The sequence below is a fragment of the Micropterus dolomieu genome, linkage group LG15 (genome assembly GCF_021292245.1).
Source record: "Micropterus dolomieu isolate WLL.071019.BEF.003 ecotype Adirondacks linkage group LG15, ASM2129224v1, whole genome shotgun sequence".
Lineage (NCBI taxonomy): Eukaryota > Metazoa > Chordata > Actinopteri > Centrarchiformes > Centrarchidae > Micropterus > Micropterus dolomieu.
Window position 1 is genome coordinate 24,205,138 of NC_060164.1, and position 15,195 is coordinate 24,220,332.

Here is a 15,195-nt window from a genome sequence, read left to right on the forward strand (position 1 = left end):
TGTGAGACATCCCGACCTGAGTACTCATCATGTCTTTGTCAGTGACACTGACCATTTGTGTCATATAATTTGACACAGCAACAAGCTAATTATTTTGAACACCTCTGTTGCCATCAACCAATGAGGCTGCTGAACAAGCACTTTCTTATATACATATTCTATTAAGTATGCGTGTGTCAGGCATGGCTGCTGCAAACAAAAACAATTGTCATTAGAAGCTCTTTTGTAGCTTAATGTTGTAGGTGGAACACAAGAAACACCTCTGCCTAAGCACTGCAAGATGTATTTATATGCTGTGTGTATTTTTTTAACAATAGAGAATTATAGTTTTTTTAGGCTGTTATAATTAGATGAATATAAGTAATACATTTTTAAGACACTGTTGTTATCAACGAACATCTGAGCAACTCAGGAGAAAAAATATTTCAGATCTAATTCTACATAAAGTTTTGCAGCCCACAACTTTACAGTTTTGGTTCCCTCTTCCTGCTCGTATCAACCTGGTATACAGCCACAGCAGGCAGTAGTGATGGGAATCATGGCTTTTTAAAAGGGAACCGGATGTTATGGCTCTGTTCCTTTCTGAGATTATTCATTATTCTTTTTTAGGGGGCATGGGTTACTAGGTTTTTCTGCAAAAATATTACTAGGATAATGATAGGGTAAGATTCGGGTCAGATATAAACTTACGACACTTTCCCATTGCTAGTTACAGCTCAACTCGACTCGCTTTTTGTGCCCTGTCCATATAATACCCACGAAAGTGCTGTGCCACTTAATTTTCACTGAAACACACACAACGTGCCACACACCTTAATAATAATAAAGTACAGAGAGGATCATTACAGTTAGGCTACTATCTCGCCATCTCTGACTAAGCTATTTTAAAATGGCAGGTTTGTTCAGGACACCTTGTCTGGTGCTCGCAATGATGCTGCAGTGAATAGAGACGATTCTCTCTGACCAGTAAGTAGTCTGCAGTTTTTTAACCTTTTGGTATCGCCACAGCTCGCTTGACCTCAAAGGAGGTGGTACCAAATAACCTACCAGACACCATCTACCAGATCTGCCCAATGGAAAACCAAGAAAGCTGAGTAGAGTCGAGGTGAGTTGAGCTGATACCATATGGTGAGAAAGAGACTTTAGACATCAGCCCAATATAATTTAATTTCACATGTGTGGACTAGGTTTAGCAGCAATAAATTACTTGTATTGTCAATGATCTGCATCGTAAAAATTACACAAGGTGATGGCATATCTCTCTGCTTTGTCAGTGAATTTAGTACTTTGAATCCCCCCTGAAATGTGTTATGTAAATTAAGTTGCAACACTTAATATTAGACTTTTTTTTTTACTCTGCCCAGCTGATGCGACACCAGCATTTGCCAGGATAGTAATCAAGCAGACCCTCTATCTCAGGGAGTGCATGTATGTCTGTGCCAAAGCTTGCTCATCTTCTCCCTGAGAGGAAGCAGAAGCTTTCAGTCTCCACAGGTGAGCTGCTGATCCGTGAAAAAGAGAGAGTGTATGTATCTGTGGTCTTTGTGAGAGTGTGTGTGTCGGAAGCGATACGTTCACAGTCTCCGTAGGTGAGCTGTTGATCTGAGTTCTCTGAGTTTCCCTCAACCATCTGCGCATCCCCCCCGCCCCCAACACACACACACACATACACACACACACACACACATACACACACACACCCTGCAAGATCATCACATGACTGCAACTACCTGCTTGTTGACAGGGTACCAAATAAGGACTTGCCAGCATTAAGGTAAACAAAATGTGCGATTGTATGTATGTGTGCCTGTTTGTGTTTGTGTGCATGTATATGTGAGCGCTGGCTGCTGTCCCATCGTCCAGGCCAAAAAGTCCGGCTCTCACACAGCCTGTCCAGAACACTCTGCTGCCCTGCCAGAGCACTGACGTAGCTAGTTAGCTCCCCTTTCACTCCTTTTCTCCTTTTCTTTTCTTTCTTTCCTTTTTCTTTCCTGATGCCGTGGTGTTTACTGTAACTCTCATTCATATTTGAGTTGTTGTGAGGGCAAGCATTGTGTTATAGTTTCCGTCCTGTGCTAATTCGCAGGTTCAAGATTTTTCATAAACATTATGAATGGATTCATCAGGTCTGGTGGGAGCTGTAATGGTGTACAGGAACATTTTCTTGGCACGCATTAGGCCCTGCAACACCAAGCATCATTTAAATGCTACAGCAAACCTAAACCCTGCTGCTGACCAGGTGTATCCTTCCACAGATGATGTATTTTTCAGGATGATGCACTCTATCTGTGTTAAAAAATAGCACCAAGGTACATCCCCAGGACAGACCTTCAGCCTCAGGTTCAACATGATGAATGTGAATGTGCAACGCTATTGAATCAGCATCAATCAGGATCCATGTGGAACATTCCAGCACTGTGTTGAATCCATTGAGACCTCAAAGAAAATTATCTAATAATTTTAAATTTTATTTTAAGTCATGTTCAGTTTCTAAATAAATTTATTTTTGACTGGCAGTTGACAAACTTATGGAGTATGGAGGCTTGGGCCCCATTTACACCTAAAATCTTCTGTATCTTGGCTTTCCACTGTGATTTGTTGTGAAGTTCTGCCTAGCATTGTTTCCTTGTGCTACTTTTCTTCATAATATGTACTACTTTCTGTTATTTTATAAGTTTATATTGAGTTTAACTCAACAGTGAATGACTTCACATTCACCAATTCAATGTTCAATGAACGCTGCTCTTACAGCGTCTTCATGCACAACACTGTATGGACACACTGCCTCAATGTGGCATCAAACTTTTGATTTTATTTGCGGAAGACTGACTACTTGCACTTATACTTTCATGTGGTCAAGCACTATCTGATTGTAAAATGCATTTTAATGCCAGATATAAATAGGGGGCCTTGGATGATCATGAAACTGGAATAATCAGTAAGAAAGCTAAGCGACTGAGAGCAACTGTAATACGAAATTTGGTTCTGGTACAACAGAATAATAAACATAAATGCCAGATTTCTAAACATCTTCGAGTATCTTCAACCAAGTCCAGTTGCCTTTGGTTTTAACCTTCATTGGATAACTTTGACTTGAATAACTGAGAACCTTCACAGACATCTTAGTACGCCCTCTTTCTCTGCAATGGTTTAACGGCAACCATCTCCTAACGCAGAATTCCTCAAAATTTGGTCAAAGGTTTGTGCTACATTTGGATGGAAACCTGATTTCAGACTCGCAAGGAGTGCTTCAGTAAAAAACATCAACCAAGCTTAAAATTCAGTGACTGCACCGCTAATGGTGAACTGAATCTAAAGATCATGCTTCTTAAAAACCTGATAAAACAATCAACAGGTTAAATGGATTCATTTTAAGATTCTGCCTCAGTGTCAGAAGTGTTTTGTTACCAATTGTGCCAATGAAGCAATTCTACATTTGCTACAGCTGTGATTGCGCCTATAATTATCTTCTCTTGTTTCAAATGATAACTGAGGCTTTCATGCTAATGAGTGTCATTGCATTTAGCACTATATGCCATACCAAAGTGACTCAGAAACTGCATTGATCAGGAGGATCCTGTGTTTCTATTATGAAGAACACTGAATATCAATTAATAAAAACAATGGGAATCTACTGAGAGGGGGTGTATACACCAACTCTTCATAGTCATGTTGAAAGTCGTGAAGTTCGAAATGCGGCAGCTGGTGACGAGGGACATCGAAAAGTCAGATCCAATTGTCTAAGTCAGTAATCAACTGTCTTTTAATGAATACATAGAAAAGATAAGATACTATCCAACCTCAGATCGATTGATTTTGGCAAAATGAGTGAATGTTTCTAAGGCAAAAGAAGAAGGACAATGAAGACACACACACACACACACACACACATACACACACACACTGCAGGGGAGAGATGTATGTGAATTATTAAAGATTGGCAATTAAACCAGCTGACATTTAGATCAAAAACACCATGACATTGGCCTTTAGCAAGCTCTTTCTTTCTCTCATTCTCTCTCTCTCTCTCACACACACACACACACACACACACACACACACACACACACACACACACACACACACACACACACACACACAGGTGCACAAACACTCATTCCTGCACCCTCACAAAGGGCACCAAAGGTAGCAGTGCCCCGTAATAAATGAATTACCACAGAGGAAGGGTCAAACCAAGTGGACTGAGAACAGTGGGGGACATGGGCTGAATGGTCAGTCACATTTTAATTTTTTAATGTTAGTTTAAACCTATTGTATGTTAGTTTAAACCTATTGTAGCTAATAGTATGTGAGGACAGTGCAGGCCAAAGATTTTTATTTGATTAGATTTTTTTATATATATATATAAAAATAGAAAGAACATATCTGAAAAGATAAAGTGTCACCAGAACATACGTTGTTGCCCATAGGCCTGCTATGGGCCCCATCTCCATTTCGCCCATAAAGTAAAAAAAAATCTACATACCTGCAAGGAAAAGACAGGTGAAGGTGGGTCCTGATGCCACTTTTTGTGTGTCCTAAGCAATGTTGGGGATAATACTTAAGGAAAACATATGGAAATGTGCTTATTTGCTTTTTTGAGTAGATACCCCTTTTATTTCCATTAGCTAAATATGCTTAGTCCAAACACTCAAATGGGATTTTGTGCCTGAATAGTGAATTCCTCAGATTCACAAATGTGCTTACCGTGGCGGTGAATCGGTGTACAGGTTGTTGACGTGTGACAGAGTCTCTCGGTATGAATCAAAGTCTAAACCAGGAGGAAAGTCTTCTAAGCAGGTAGATCTCAGTTCTCCTACTGAACCTCCATAGGAAAAACCATCCAGACCTGCAGAGACAGAGACGTGAAGCTAAAACCCTGTTTGAATGAGAGTTTTATCATCTGGGGACTTCCAGTAGTATGGCAGCAATTGAGGTAATGGATGCAATTTTTCTTTTCTTGTGCGCATATTTCATGTATGTTGTTGTCTTTTCAGAGCTAACAACACTCAAGCTGATACATCCCTTGTGATGACCGATACAAAGACAGAACAAGATAACGAATTGAAAGAATTGAAATGGATTAGGTAATGTGCTTTTTCTATTAAACCATTTAAAGTCCTGGCAAAACTATTGTTAAATATTTGTTCAGTGCATTGAAATAGTTACATTCTCTTGGGAAAATATAAGCCTACTAGAGCTTTTGGAAGCAAGTTATGTGCATGAAGATGTGGGTGTAGTAAATTTCAGACCAACATGAGCAAGAAAAATGTGCCAGCCCCCACAAAAGAAATAGGACTGAAATTTGTCAGAAATCTTAATATCATAACAGCGCACTGTTTCTAAGTTCAAAACGACTTCATGTTCTGATGACTTACATCCATGGTTCATATATAGACTTTATTAAGTGTGTTACTATAACAACTACAACCTTAGATACCTGAATACTATTCAGTCCTTTAGAGACAATGAAGCTGTATGTTGTGTTCCACTGCCCCACAGAGAGCCCAGATCAAGATGACAAATTTTGAAAGACATGTCAGATCTGTTACGGCTGCCACCGCCCCCACCTGTATTTGCCTGTGCTTTTAAGTAGGCTATCTGTTATGCTGAGCAGGCTGTGCAAGCCCACGTGGAGGATTGGCTGCACAAGGAGAGAAGGTCCCGCCTACTTCCTGGGTTTCCAGTTACCATGCCCTCGATTGGTGCGGCATGCTCTACGGGCCAATCAAAGGGCGACAGTGACAACCACCACCTGCTTAAAAGCCTGCCCGGTCTGCCATTTGAGGCAGCAATCTGACCCCCAGTTGCTTGCCTTGGGAACACCTGTCATAGAGCTTATAGTAGTGTTTTGTAACCCGTGCTAGACTTTGTGTGTTTCACTGTGTGAAGGTAAGAGAGTGGGTCAGGGCTAAGCTTAGATACCACTGACACCCTTCTTGCACACACCATAGTTGTTTTATGTTAGTTTTCACCAGGTTCAGGGGTGCTGTGCGTTTTGGGTTTTTCAAATGCTGTAGGCTAGTGCGCTTTTGGTTTATTCTTGTTTTTGTTAGTACCTCTGTAAGCAGTAATCCTCCTTTTGAGGATCTCCTTTTGTTATAATTGTTTGTTGATTTCCACAGCACCCATTGGCCCATCCTCTGTTTGTGCTCCACTTGCATTATTTCAAATAAATATCCTTCCAAACCAACAACATCTGGTTTATGTTTATGTCCCTATATCCCTAGACACCTCGGGACGTAACAGATCACATGTTTTACCTGGTTACTCAATCACTTATTACTAATTAATTAGTTAGTTGGTCAGCTTGTCAAAAAGTTACAAGTTCAGTCACAGACCGTAGCTAGCTCGGAGGTGTGGGTTTCGGAGTCGACTGTCTTTGCGCAGGCTGCCGACGATGATGGTGATGCAGGAGAGGAAGAGGACCAGACCTATAACGATCCCCGCCACCACCAGCGGAGACACCAGGAGAGACGCCTCCCCTCCTGACTCCCTCTCACTCCGGCAGTCTGGGTACTCCCCATGGCTCTGGTTGGAGCTCACTGCAGGGAGATACAGATAGATGTGGATCAGACTTAATTATGTGTGACCATCTAAGTTATTATATATTGGAAAATTGTTTTCTGACAGATTTTTCAGAATTCACAAAGTCATTTTTGAAGGACTTTAAGGGGCAAACTGTGAGAGGGATACTACTGATACACTGACATACAAAATGTAACCCTTTGGTACATGGCGTTCTGATCTGAACATAACATTGAGCATGTTCATCTAAACTGTTACAATTGATCATTACGACAGTAGTGCACCAGGGGGCCGAGTTACCTAACTGCTGTCTTGCCCTGCACACATTGTAAAGTCAAGGACTTATTCCATTTCAGTTTGTGACAGATAATTAGAGCTAGAGTGTATGCACACACACACACACGCACACTAACACACAATTTGGCTCTCAGCCATCATCATTGGATTACAGAACGCTCCTGTTTCTCTCCATTTCTGTTTAATGTCTCATCTGTCTGTTTGTTCTTCCTGTCCTCTGTCTTCCTGTTTGTCTGTCTTTATCTGTCTTACTGCCAGTCACTCGTGATCTGTACACTGTCCGTCTCCTTTCTCAGCCCCACAGCTGAGAAAAATTAACAAAATTTCATATTATATATATATATATAATTGGGATTTCATGTCATGTGACTTGATTAAGATTTAAATATAATCAAACCAGTAGGTGCATCATTAACATGGCAAAAAGTTAATCCTATTTACATCAGTCAATTTTGTATTGTTGGCAACCCAGAGCTGGAAGAGGGGGGCAGTCAAAACAAGAGCACCAATCAATTCAGCAAGTGCCCCAAGAGGTCAGAACCCTCTAGCAGCCCAATTAATTCTGAAGGGGGCAAATGAGGAAGTCAGATGACATTGTCATAGATCCACAAAGTCCGTGTGAGGACGAGGTCAGGGTGGATCGATGGGTCAACAAAATATTACATTTTAACATGATCGCTGTTCATTTCCTGTTTCCTACCATCAGTCACTGTTAGTTTCTTTAACCATTCTGACCTTAAAAGTGTTTCATAATGTAACAATGACAATGTTGTCTACATAGTAGTCATTTTAACCAAGAAAACAATTATGAAACAATGTATTGTCCTCGAGGGCAAGGACTAGTGATGTAATTTGGGTTTTTTTTAAGTGTTTATCTATCATGTACATCATGTATGACACATTTGCTCAAGAGTCTAAACAATGAATTCACAATCAGGAATAATTAACCTCCCTGAAAGATGGGGTTCTTGGTGCTGCATTTGCTGCATTACAGCAAAACAGATAAATACAGAGGTACAACAGGCAAAATGAGTCTGTTTTTCATCAAATATACTTTATGAAACATTTAATGTATCTATGTATCTCTCTTGATAACCCAGACACTGCAGATCCAGTTTGGCCATCATAATTCCAGCAATTTCAAAAATACACCAAGGTAACTACAGGAGGTGCATCAACTGTAGACTGACCCAGAGGGAGACTGCCTCCTTTGTGTCAGAAGACATGTTTCCTGCTGTGTTTTGTCTCTCTTTCTGTCTATCACTGCTCTGAATATAAAGCAGGAGAAACTATCAAAATTGCAAAATGACTTACACTCACAATATAATTTTCGCTTCAGTCTATGTGCTTCTCTATTGCTCATTTCTCGTCTCTTTCCGCCCCGAATGTCTGCTTCTGTTATTCTGTTTTCTACAGTAATTTGGTTTCACACAGATTCCCGAGAAGAGGAAAATGTTCTCTCACCCCAAACGATTCCCTGCAGACCTCTCTCCTCTCTCACACACTTCTTTGTCTCCTCTTTCTCCCTCTCCTAACATGATTTTCTCTTCATTTCGCTTCTCATCTCTTCCTCATAAACTCCATTTTCTGTCGTTCTCTCCAGAGAGAACTCACAGGGAAATCTATAATTATATAGGTTTAAATTCACATAAACCTCCATCCTCTGAAACACTACTAAGACACATACACACATGCATACAGTACACGCACACACACTCACACACAAGGAGCCGACAAAAATTATCTTGGTAGCTCTACTTATCAAAAAAGAAAAATTTGTTAAGCCATGCATGACTCTAGCATTGTTGTTCTGTCAGTCGTTCCACCATTATGACCCAATATCTCTACAATTAATAGATGGATTACCATGAAATGTTGTGGTTTCTATTGAAATATCTCAACACTGATGGATGGATTGCCATGAAATATGCTAAATACAATCATTTCATTTGGACTGATTAGCCGTCCTGTCTACCTGCCTACCTGCGCACGCTCTGCCCGTGCACTGTGTTTGGGGGAGTTTCTTTGGAGGGGTGGGATTTTTCATTTGGATACTTGGTACACATGGGGGCTGTTGAAAGGTTGTTACAGTAGACTCCTGGTAAATCAGGTGAAGTGATATTTATATTACCTTGCGTACAGACTGATTAATGTACTTGCGCTTTAGACGTTTTTTGACATTGTGCCTTTAAGTGATGCAGACAGTGGAGCAACAATGGAGAGAAAATGCAGCCACACAATAATTTGGGGAGAGTGTGGAAGATAGAAAGAGAGAGAGAGAGAGAGAGAGATTGTAATAAATGGTGATAGTGTCATATTTCAAAACCCTGGGGGGACTGCACCCAGCTGCAAAGAGAAAGCAGAGAAAGAGGAGAGACATTTTGTTTGTATGCGTGTGTGTTGGTGACTGTCGTAGTATGAGTCCCTGAGTGTAAAATATTATCCCTACATGCTCATCCTATGAAATAAATCAGTAAATGAACAGAGGGAAGCAGGTCAACAAGAAACCTATAAATCTTGAGACATCCAGCAAAATGTCATTAAGCTTATGTGCACTAATAGTGTTGCACATTATTTGTCTCGGAGAAGCTGCCCTTTATAAACATTCATTATGTAAATAAGCCAAACCCAACGAGGTGAGTGACAGAGCGGCAGCTACCATGCTACAGAAATACTGAGGAATAATACTTCCTGTGGCATCACCCATACAATCCTCAACTTACATTTTAAAGCCTGGAATTTGGATCTGGCCACTGCCTATTTGGATCAGTGGTGGTGATGGGGCGAAGGATAACGCAATTCCTTTGGTGTGAGAGACCAGGGTTCAATCCCCCACTGTGACCCATGTCCCTGAGCGACCTCTGACATGTATAGAAACTGTAAGTCGCTTTGGATAAAAGGGTCAGCTAAATGTAAATGGGTTATTGCTTTCTTGGCCAGAAAGAATTTTATTTCTAGGTAAACATTGTTTAAACTGATGAGAGATGACAAGAGTGTGTGTTGGCTAGATGCCATTTTGCTACCAAACTGTCACAAAAACACACATTAAGAGAAGCTACTGTAACATTAATTTTTGATTTAAGAATGGACTATTTCTAAAGAGAAGTGAATTTACTTAAATGCAGAGCATCTTGAGAGCCAGCATTAAGCAGCTAACTGTGATTCTTCATCCCGCAGCCATGTGGAACAATATCACAGAAAACTGCAACTTCTTTCTTTTAAATCAAGCTGAATCTTTTTGGTTTGCCACTGCCTTCTAATAAATACAATAATAATACATTTCTTACACTGCATTGTAACTTCTGTTAGGTAGCGTTATCAACATTGTTATTTTTTTCACACCATAACAAACACCGTTCTCGCAGGTGAAAGTATGGCGTCTGATCCATCAAACCACCTCCCTACTCTGGGTTTTCTGTTACCTTTTTATATTGGGCCTACTTATAGCGTTCAACAATGGCACTAAAGGGGTACCCTGTGCGTTGAACAATGATGCTAAAGGGCTTCCCAGTTCATCAAAAATTGACGACAAGGGGTCTTGGCCAAACGTCCATATTTGACAACTTGGGGGTGAAAATAGGTTGGAGAAACACACAGTGACCTCTACACTATTTTGATAGTGCTGTGTGTGAAGGAGTAGATGGTACATGTTCATATATAATGAAACAAAACAAACCAACAGAGGTAATTCACTTTGACAGCTTGTCAGTAATGCTTACTGTTGCATGCACACACCTCTAACGCCGAATACTGTAGTGTGTTACAAAAAAACAGTTCATAATCCTGATGTTGACTGTTGACCTGAGGCTTATTTACTGCCTTTTAATGTGAATGATGTTCAAGTTGCTTTTGTATTTTCACAGTAGGAAGCTGTTTTTACAGTCTGTAAGCAGAACTACAGCTTCACTTTGACTTCATCCACAAGAGGATTCATCTTTTTCACCGGACTGCATAACATCAGACAATAACTCTGTGGAGAGATGCTGCAGGAGAGATAAAAGGGGACTTGTGCCATGACGTAAACTGCAACTGCCAATATCATGATCACATTATTATTATTACATAATCAAACCTCCAGAACCTTTTAAAACCCTGGCATGTTCGTTTAAAGTGCAAGTTAAAGAACAGTGGAAAATTCTTTTAGGTTAATGTTGCAGCAACACTCAATTATCTTAGGAACAAAAATAACATTGTAGTAGTAGAAGAGATCTGCAGAGCCTGCATTGGTGTCATCATGTTGCTGCAGGTACCCACGAGAAGATGAAATGCTATTTTGTTTGAGTAATACATCCTTGAGTTTGAGGGTTTATCAGAGACAAAACACTGCACAGTGGTTTATAATATCATCAGATGAGATTTTACAGAAACTCACAGTGACAAGTATGTTACAAAAATACTAAGATTGCACCCATGCACAAATGTGGTTGGCCAGTGCAGAATGTCATGGTAAGAGTTTAGCAAGAATCAACTTTTTTATAACACAACAATTCATTTTTAATAACCTCTGCATCCAGACACCTGCTGTGCCATCGTAAAGCCTCCTTATTTATTGAAACGAACACAGGGGCTGCATTTCTTGACGCTGTGCTATTGGCGGTTCTCTGGGAGTTGACAAAAATCATTCTAGCTAACTGAAGGACACTGAGTAATAAATTGTCCAACAAAAATATTACTTTCTTGGATTTCTTCAGCCTGAAGTCAAAATAAAGCATTTAGAGTGATTAAATTATACATGACATTTAGCTGACGCTTTTATCCAAAGCGACTTACAATTGCTTTATATGTCAGCGGTCGCACGTCTCTGGAGCAACTAGGGGTGTCTTGCTCAGGGACACAATGGTGGATATGTCACAGTGGGTAATCGAACCCAGGTCTCTCACACTAAAGCCTTGTGTCTTATCCACTGCCCCATCACCACCTTGTAGATACAGTTAAAATATGATTATTTAGTATCATGTTCAGAAATTTACATTTATGCTCCATTTCTTAGTTAAAGATATATCTGTTAGGCATCTGACAATGAAAATCAAGCGAGACAGACAAAAAAATATTTGTGTCAAAGATTAACATATAGGTCCTGTGTGTGTGTGTGTGTGTGTGTGTGTGTGTGTGTGTGTGTGTGTGTGTGTGTGTCCATCTAGATTGGAGAGTCATTTACTTTTGAGTGTCACAAGCTATAAAGGTTAAGAGCCTGCGATATTGACTGCTGCTGCGCATGCTAAATCACTTTGTACATTAGTTGCATACATTATACAGAAGCATCAACCAGTCACTCAGATTCAATCTGACGGCTTGTCGTTATGAGTTACAACCACCTTCTTTTCAATATAAAATATACCATCCAGCTGATTGACTGTACAGATATCAAGGCAGAAAGAGTTCCTCCTGGCAGGATGTTCAATAAGGGACGACAACAAACTCAACTCAAGCCAACAGCAGCATCAACATAAATTTTCAGAGAGGGTAAGAGGAATAACATGAGGAGCATTCCACTGTTTTCTTTCCGAAATCTTAGTCTGTTTACCACAACATTATGTACATTTTACATTTCTACCAACCATGTTCTAAAGCACGTAACATTATCCCAAAGATATTACCAAATTAGGAGTAATTATTGTGTACATAAAGATCCCTATTAGCTTTTTGTTTATCCACTGCCAATCTGTAATATACAGTACAGGTGGATCCTGACTTTACAGAAAGCATCAACTATAATGGTATGAAAGCAATAGAGCTGTCTATGAGTCCATCCAGGAAATGTTTAATGTATGCAAATGATGGTGTAAAAAGACAAATATTTTATATATAAATACATAAAAAGTTATTTTCCAAGAGAAAGACACAGTATAATCATATACAATAAAGGCTGTCTTTACCAAACACAGTAGACCATGAAGCAACATACAATATGTGGACCATCACAACATCTGTATTTCTTAGCTGATGTATTTTAAGTAGGCAGAAGCAGCATGTGTGTGTGTGGGCTGGGGAGCTGAGCAGGATCTGATTCACTGACCTTCAGTAACCAATTTATTGTTACTTTCATTCACTATCTAGGCATTTGTTGCCAGCATTTGCTGTGTGTGTGAGGGAGAGTTGTTGCCAAAGTAGCATCACTTTCTCTCTCCAACCAAATCCGTCAGTATTTCCCTCAGCAACTGACAAAACACTGTTGAAAAAAGGTAATTGTTTAAAAGGTTAAAGGTAACACAGAAACAGTAACAGGGAAAAGGTGGTACATACAGTAACAGGACTCTGAATATTCAAGAAACGTATTTAAAGTGAGCACAATCCAGTCCTAAAACATTGCATTTCACACAGGCTAATTAGGAAAGTTACACATAACATTCTCTCAATGCATTTAGACCAGGGTGCTCATTAGGATGCATTAGCATCAAGTCTGACCCGTCTGACCACACAGCTGGATTTTTCAACCAATCTTTATTGAAAACATCTCCACTACAGCATGCAGTCGTTTCTCAAACATGCAGTTGAAGACTAATAGATTTTTTTTTTTTTTTTTTTGTTGTTTTGTTTTATTTCTTCAAATAACCAAATCTACAGTAATGCATTTGGTCTCATTGAGGTTTGTTCTCCCGTGGTTGTATATTTCTTTTCTAAACCCGTTCTCTTGTTTTGAACCCTGAGGGCAGTGATACAGCAACAAACCCATAAAGCAATTGAACTGATGAAACTTGTAAAAGATGCCTGTGGCATTTAGGAAATGGGGTTTAACAAAAGAGACATTTGACTACATTATTATGTTCTTTCTGGTGCATCATTTCGATATTAACTGCCCAATAACACTCAAATATGTTATAATATAATAAATAATAATAAATATAATACATAACAATTGTTGCTCTAAAACTGGGCTATAAATAGTAAAATGTGCCCAAATAAATTCTTAAAATATAAACTACAGACAAAAAGTAAGGAAATTTGTGTTTGGTAGATTGTTTCTCTGTTGTAACAATGCTTCTTGGCAATAAATCTTTTACCATTAGAAAGCCTGTTAATGTCCCTTTTAAACGGTGCCAAATGTGTATGGAACATGCATTTGTGGGATGAGCCGCAGAGCTGAGTATGTGCTTTTCTTTGCCGTTGACTCTCGTTTTGTGTATTGGATGATTAAAGTCTGCAGAAAGAAGACATATTGGCAATTTAACAATTTATTCATTTAACAAACAGGAGCGTCAGTAGCACGTGAAATAACCACACACAGCCACAACAGCCTGATACTTCCTCCTCATGCTGGTCACCAGCCTGGTCACACACTGCAGTGGGATGACACTTCATTCTTTAACCGGCATTTGTCGCAATTATAGAAACAAAAAATAATAATTATAATAACTATACCAAAATAAATTGGTAGAAATAATCTACCATACAAACATTTCCTTATTTTTGTAAGTAGTTTATATATTTAAAAACAGCTGGAGCTCAGCAGGACTAATGAACTAAGACTATAATATTTTATAAACATCATATTCCTGATCAGCATTTTTTCCTCTCTTCACAGCACTTGCCAGTTCATGTCCTTACAACATCTTATTCGATTGCTTTAAATTTCTTTATCATGATGACAGTTCAACACATTCCTTGGTTGGCTGCCCCATCTGCTAGTACTAAATAAAAAATAATGTGTATAAAGGGATGTCAGGATCTTTACAGGTGCATGTCTTAACTTTCTTAAGCGATGACCTGTTATTTTCTAATGTTAAACTCAGATAAAACTGAAGTTATTGTTCTAGGGCACCTCCATGACGCATTATCTAAAGATATAGTTTCCCTGGATGGCGTCGCCCTGGCCTCCAGCACCACTGTGAGGAATCTTGGAGTTATCTTTGATCAGGACATGTCGTTTAAGTCTCACATTAAGCAAATTTCAAGGACCACCTTTTATCACCTACGTAATATTGCAAAAATCAAAACATCCAGTCTCCTGTCTTAGCTTCTCTGCATTGGCTTCCAGTAAAATCCAGAAGAGAATTTAAAATCCTTCTTCTCACCTACAAAGCTCTTAATGGTCAGGCACCATCTTATCTTAAAGAACTCATAGTACCTTACTACCCCACCAGAGCACTGCGCTCCCTGCAGGGTTACTTGTGGTTCCTAGAGTCTCCAAAAGTAGACTGGGAGCCAGAGCGTTCAGCTATCAAGCTCCTCTCCTGTGGAACCAGGTTCCAGTTTGGGTTCAGGAGGCAGAAACCATCTCCACATTTAAGAGTAGGCTTAAGACTCTCCTCTTTGATAAAGCTTATAGTTAGGGCTGGCTCAGGTGAGTCCTGAACCATCCCTTAGTTATGCTGCTATAGGCCTAGACTGCCGGGGGATTTCCCATGATGCACTGAGCTCCTCTCTCCTCTA

At 39.7% G+C, this 15,195-nt stretch overlaps 1 protein-coding gene across 6 annotated transcripts in view; it reads right to left on the minus strand.

Annotated features, from left to right (window-relative positions):
- Nucleotides 1–15,195, minus strand: part of bean1 (brain expressed, associated with NEDD4, 1) — a 58,904-nt gene that overhangs the window by 13,699 nt on the left and 30,010 nt on the right. For 5 of the 6 annotated variants that reach the window (XM_046071045.1, XM_046071046.1, XM_046071050.1 and 2 more), the window contains 3 exons: nucleotides 6,342–6,545; nucleotides 4,708–4,849; nucleotides 4,487–4,538 (listed from right to left, as the gene is read on the minus strand). In XM_046071045.1, coding sequence (XP_045927001.1) covers nucleotides 4,487–4,538; nucleotides 4,708–4,849; nucleotides 6,342–6,545 — 398 coding nt within the window. The remainder of the gene's footprint in view (nucleotides 1–4,486; nucleotides 4,539–4,707; nucleotides 4,850–6,341; nucleotides 6,546–15,195) is intronic. The other variant, XM_046071049.1, reaches the window with a different exon arrangement.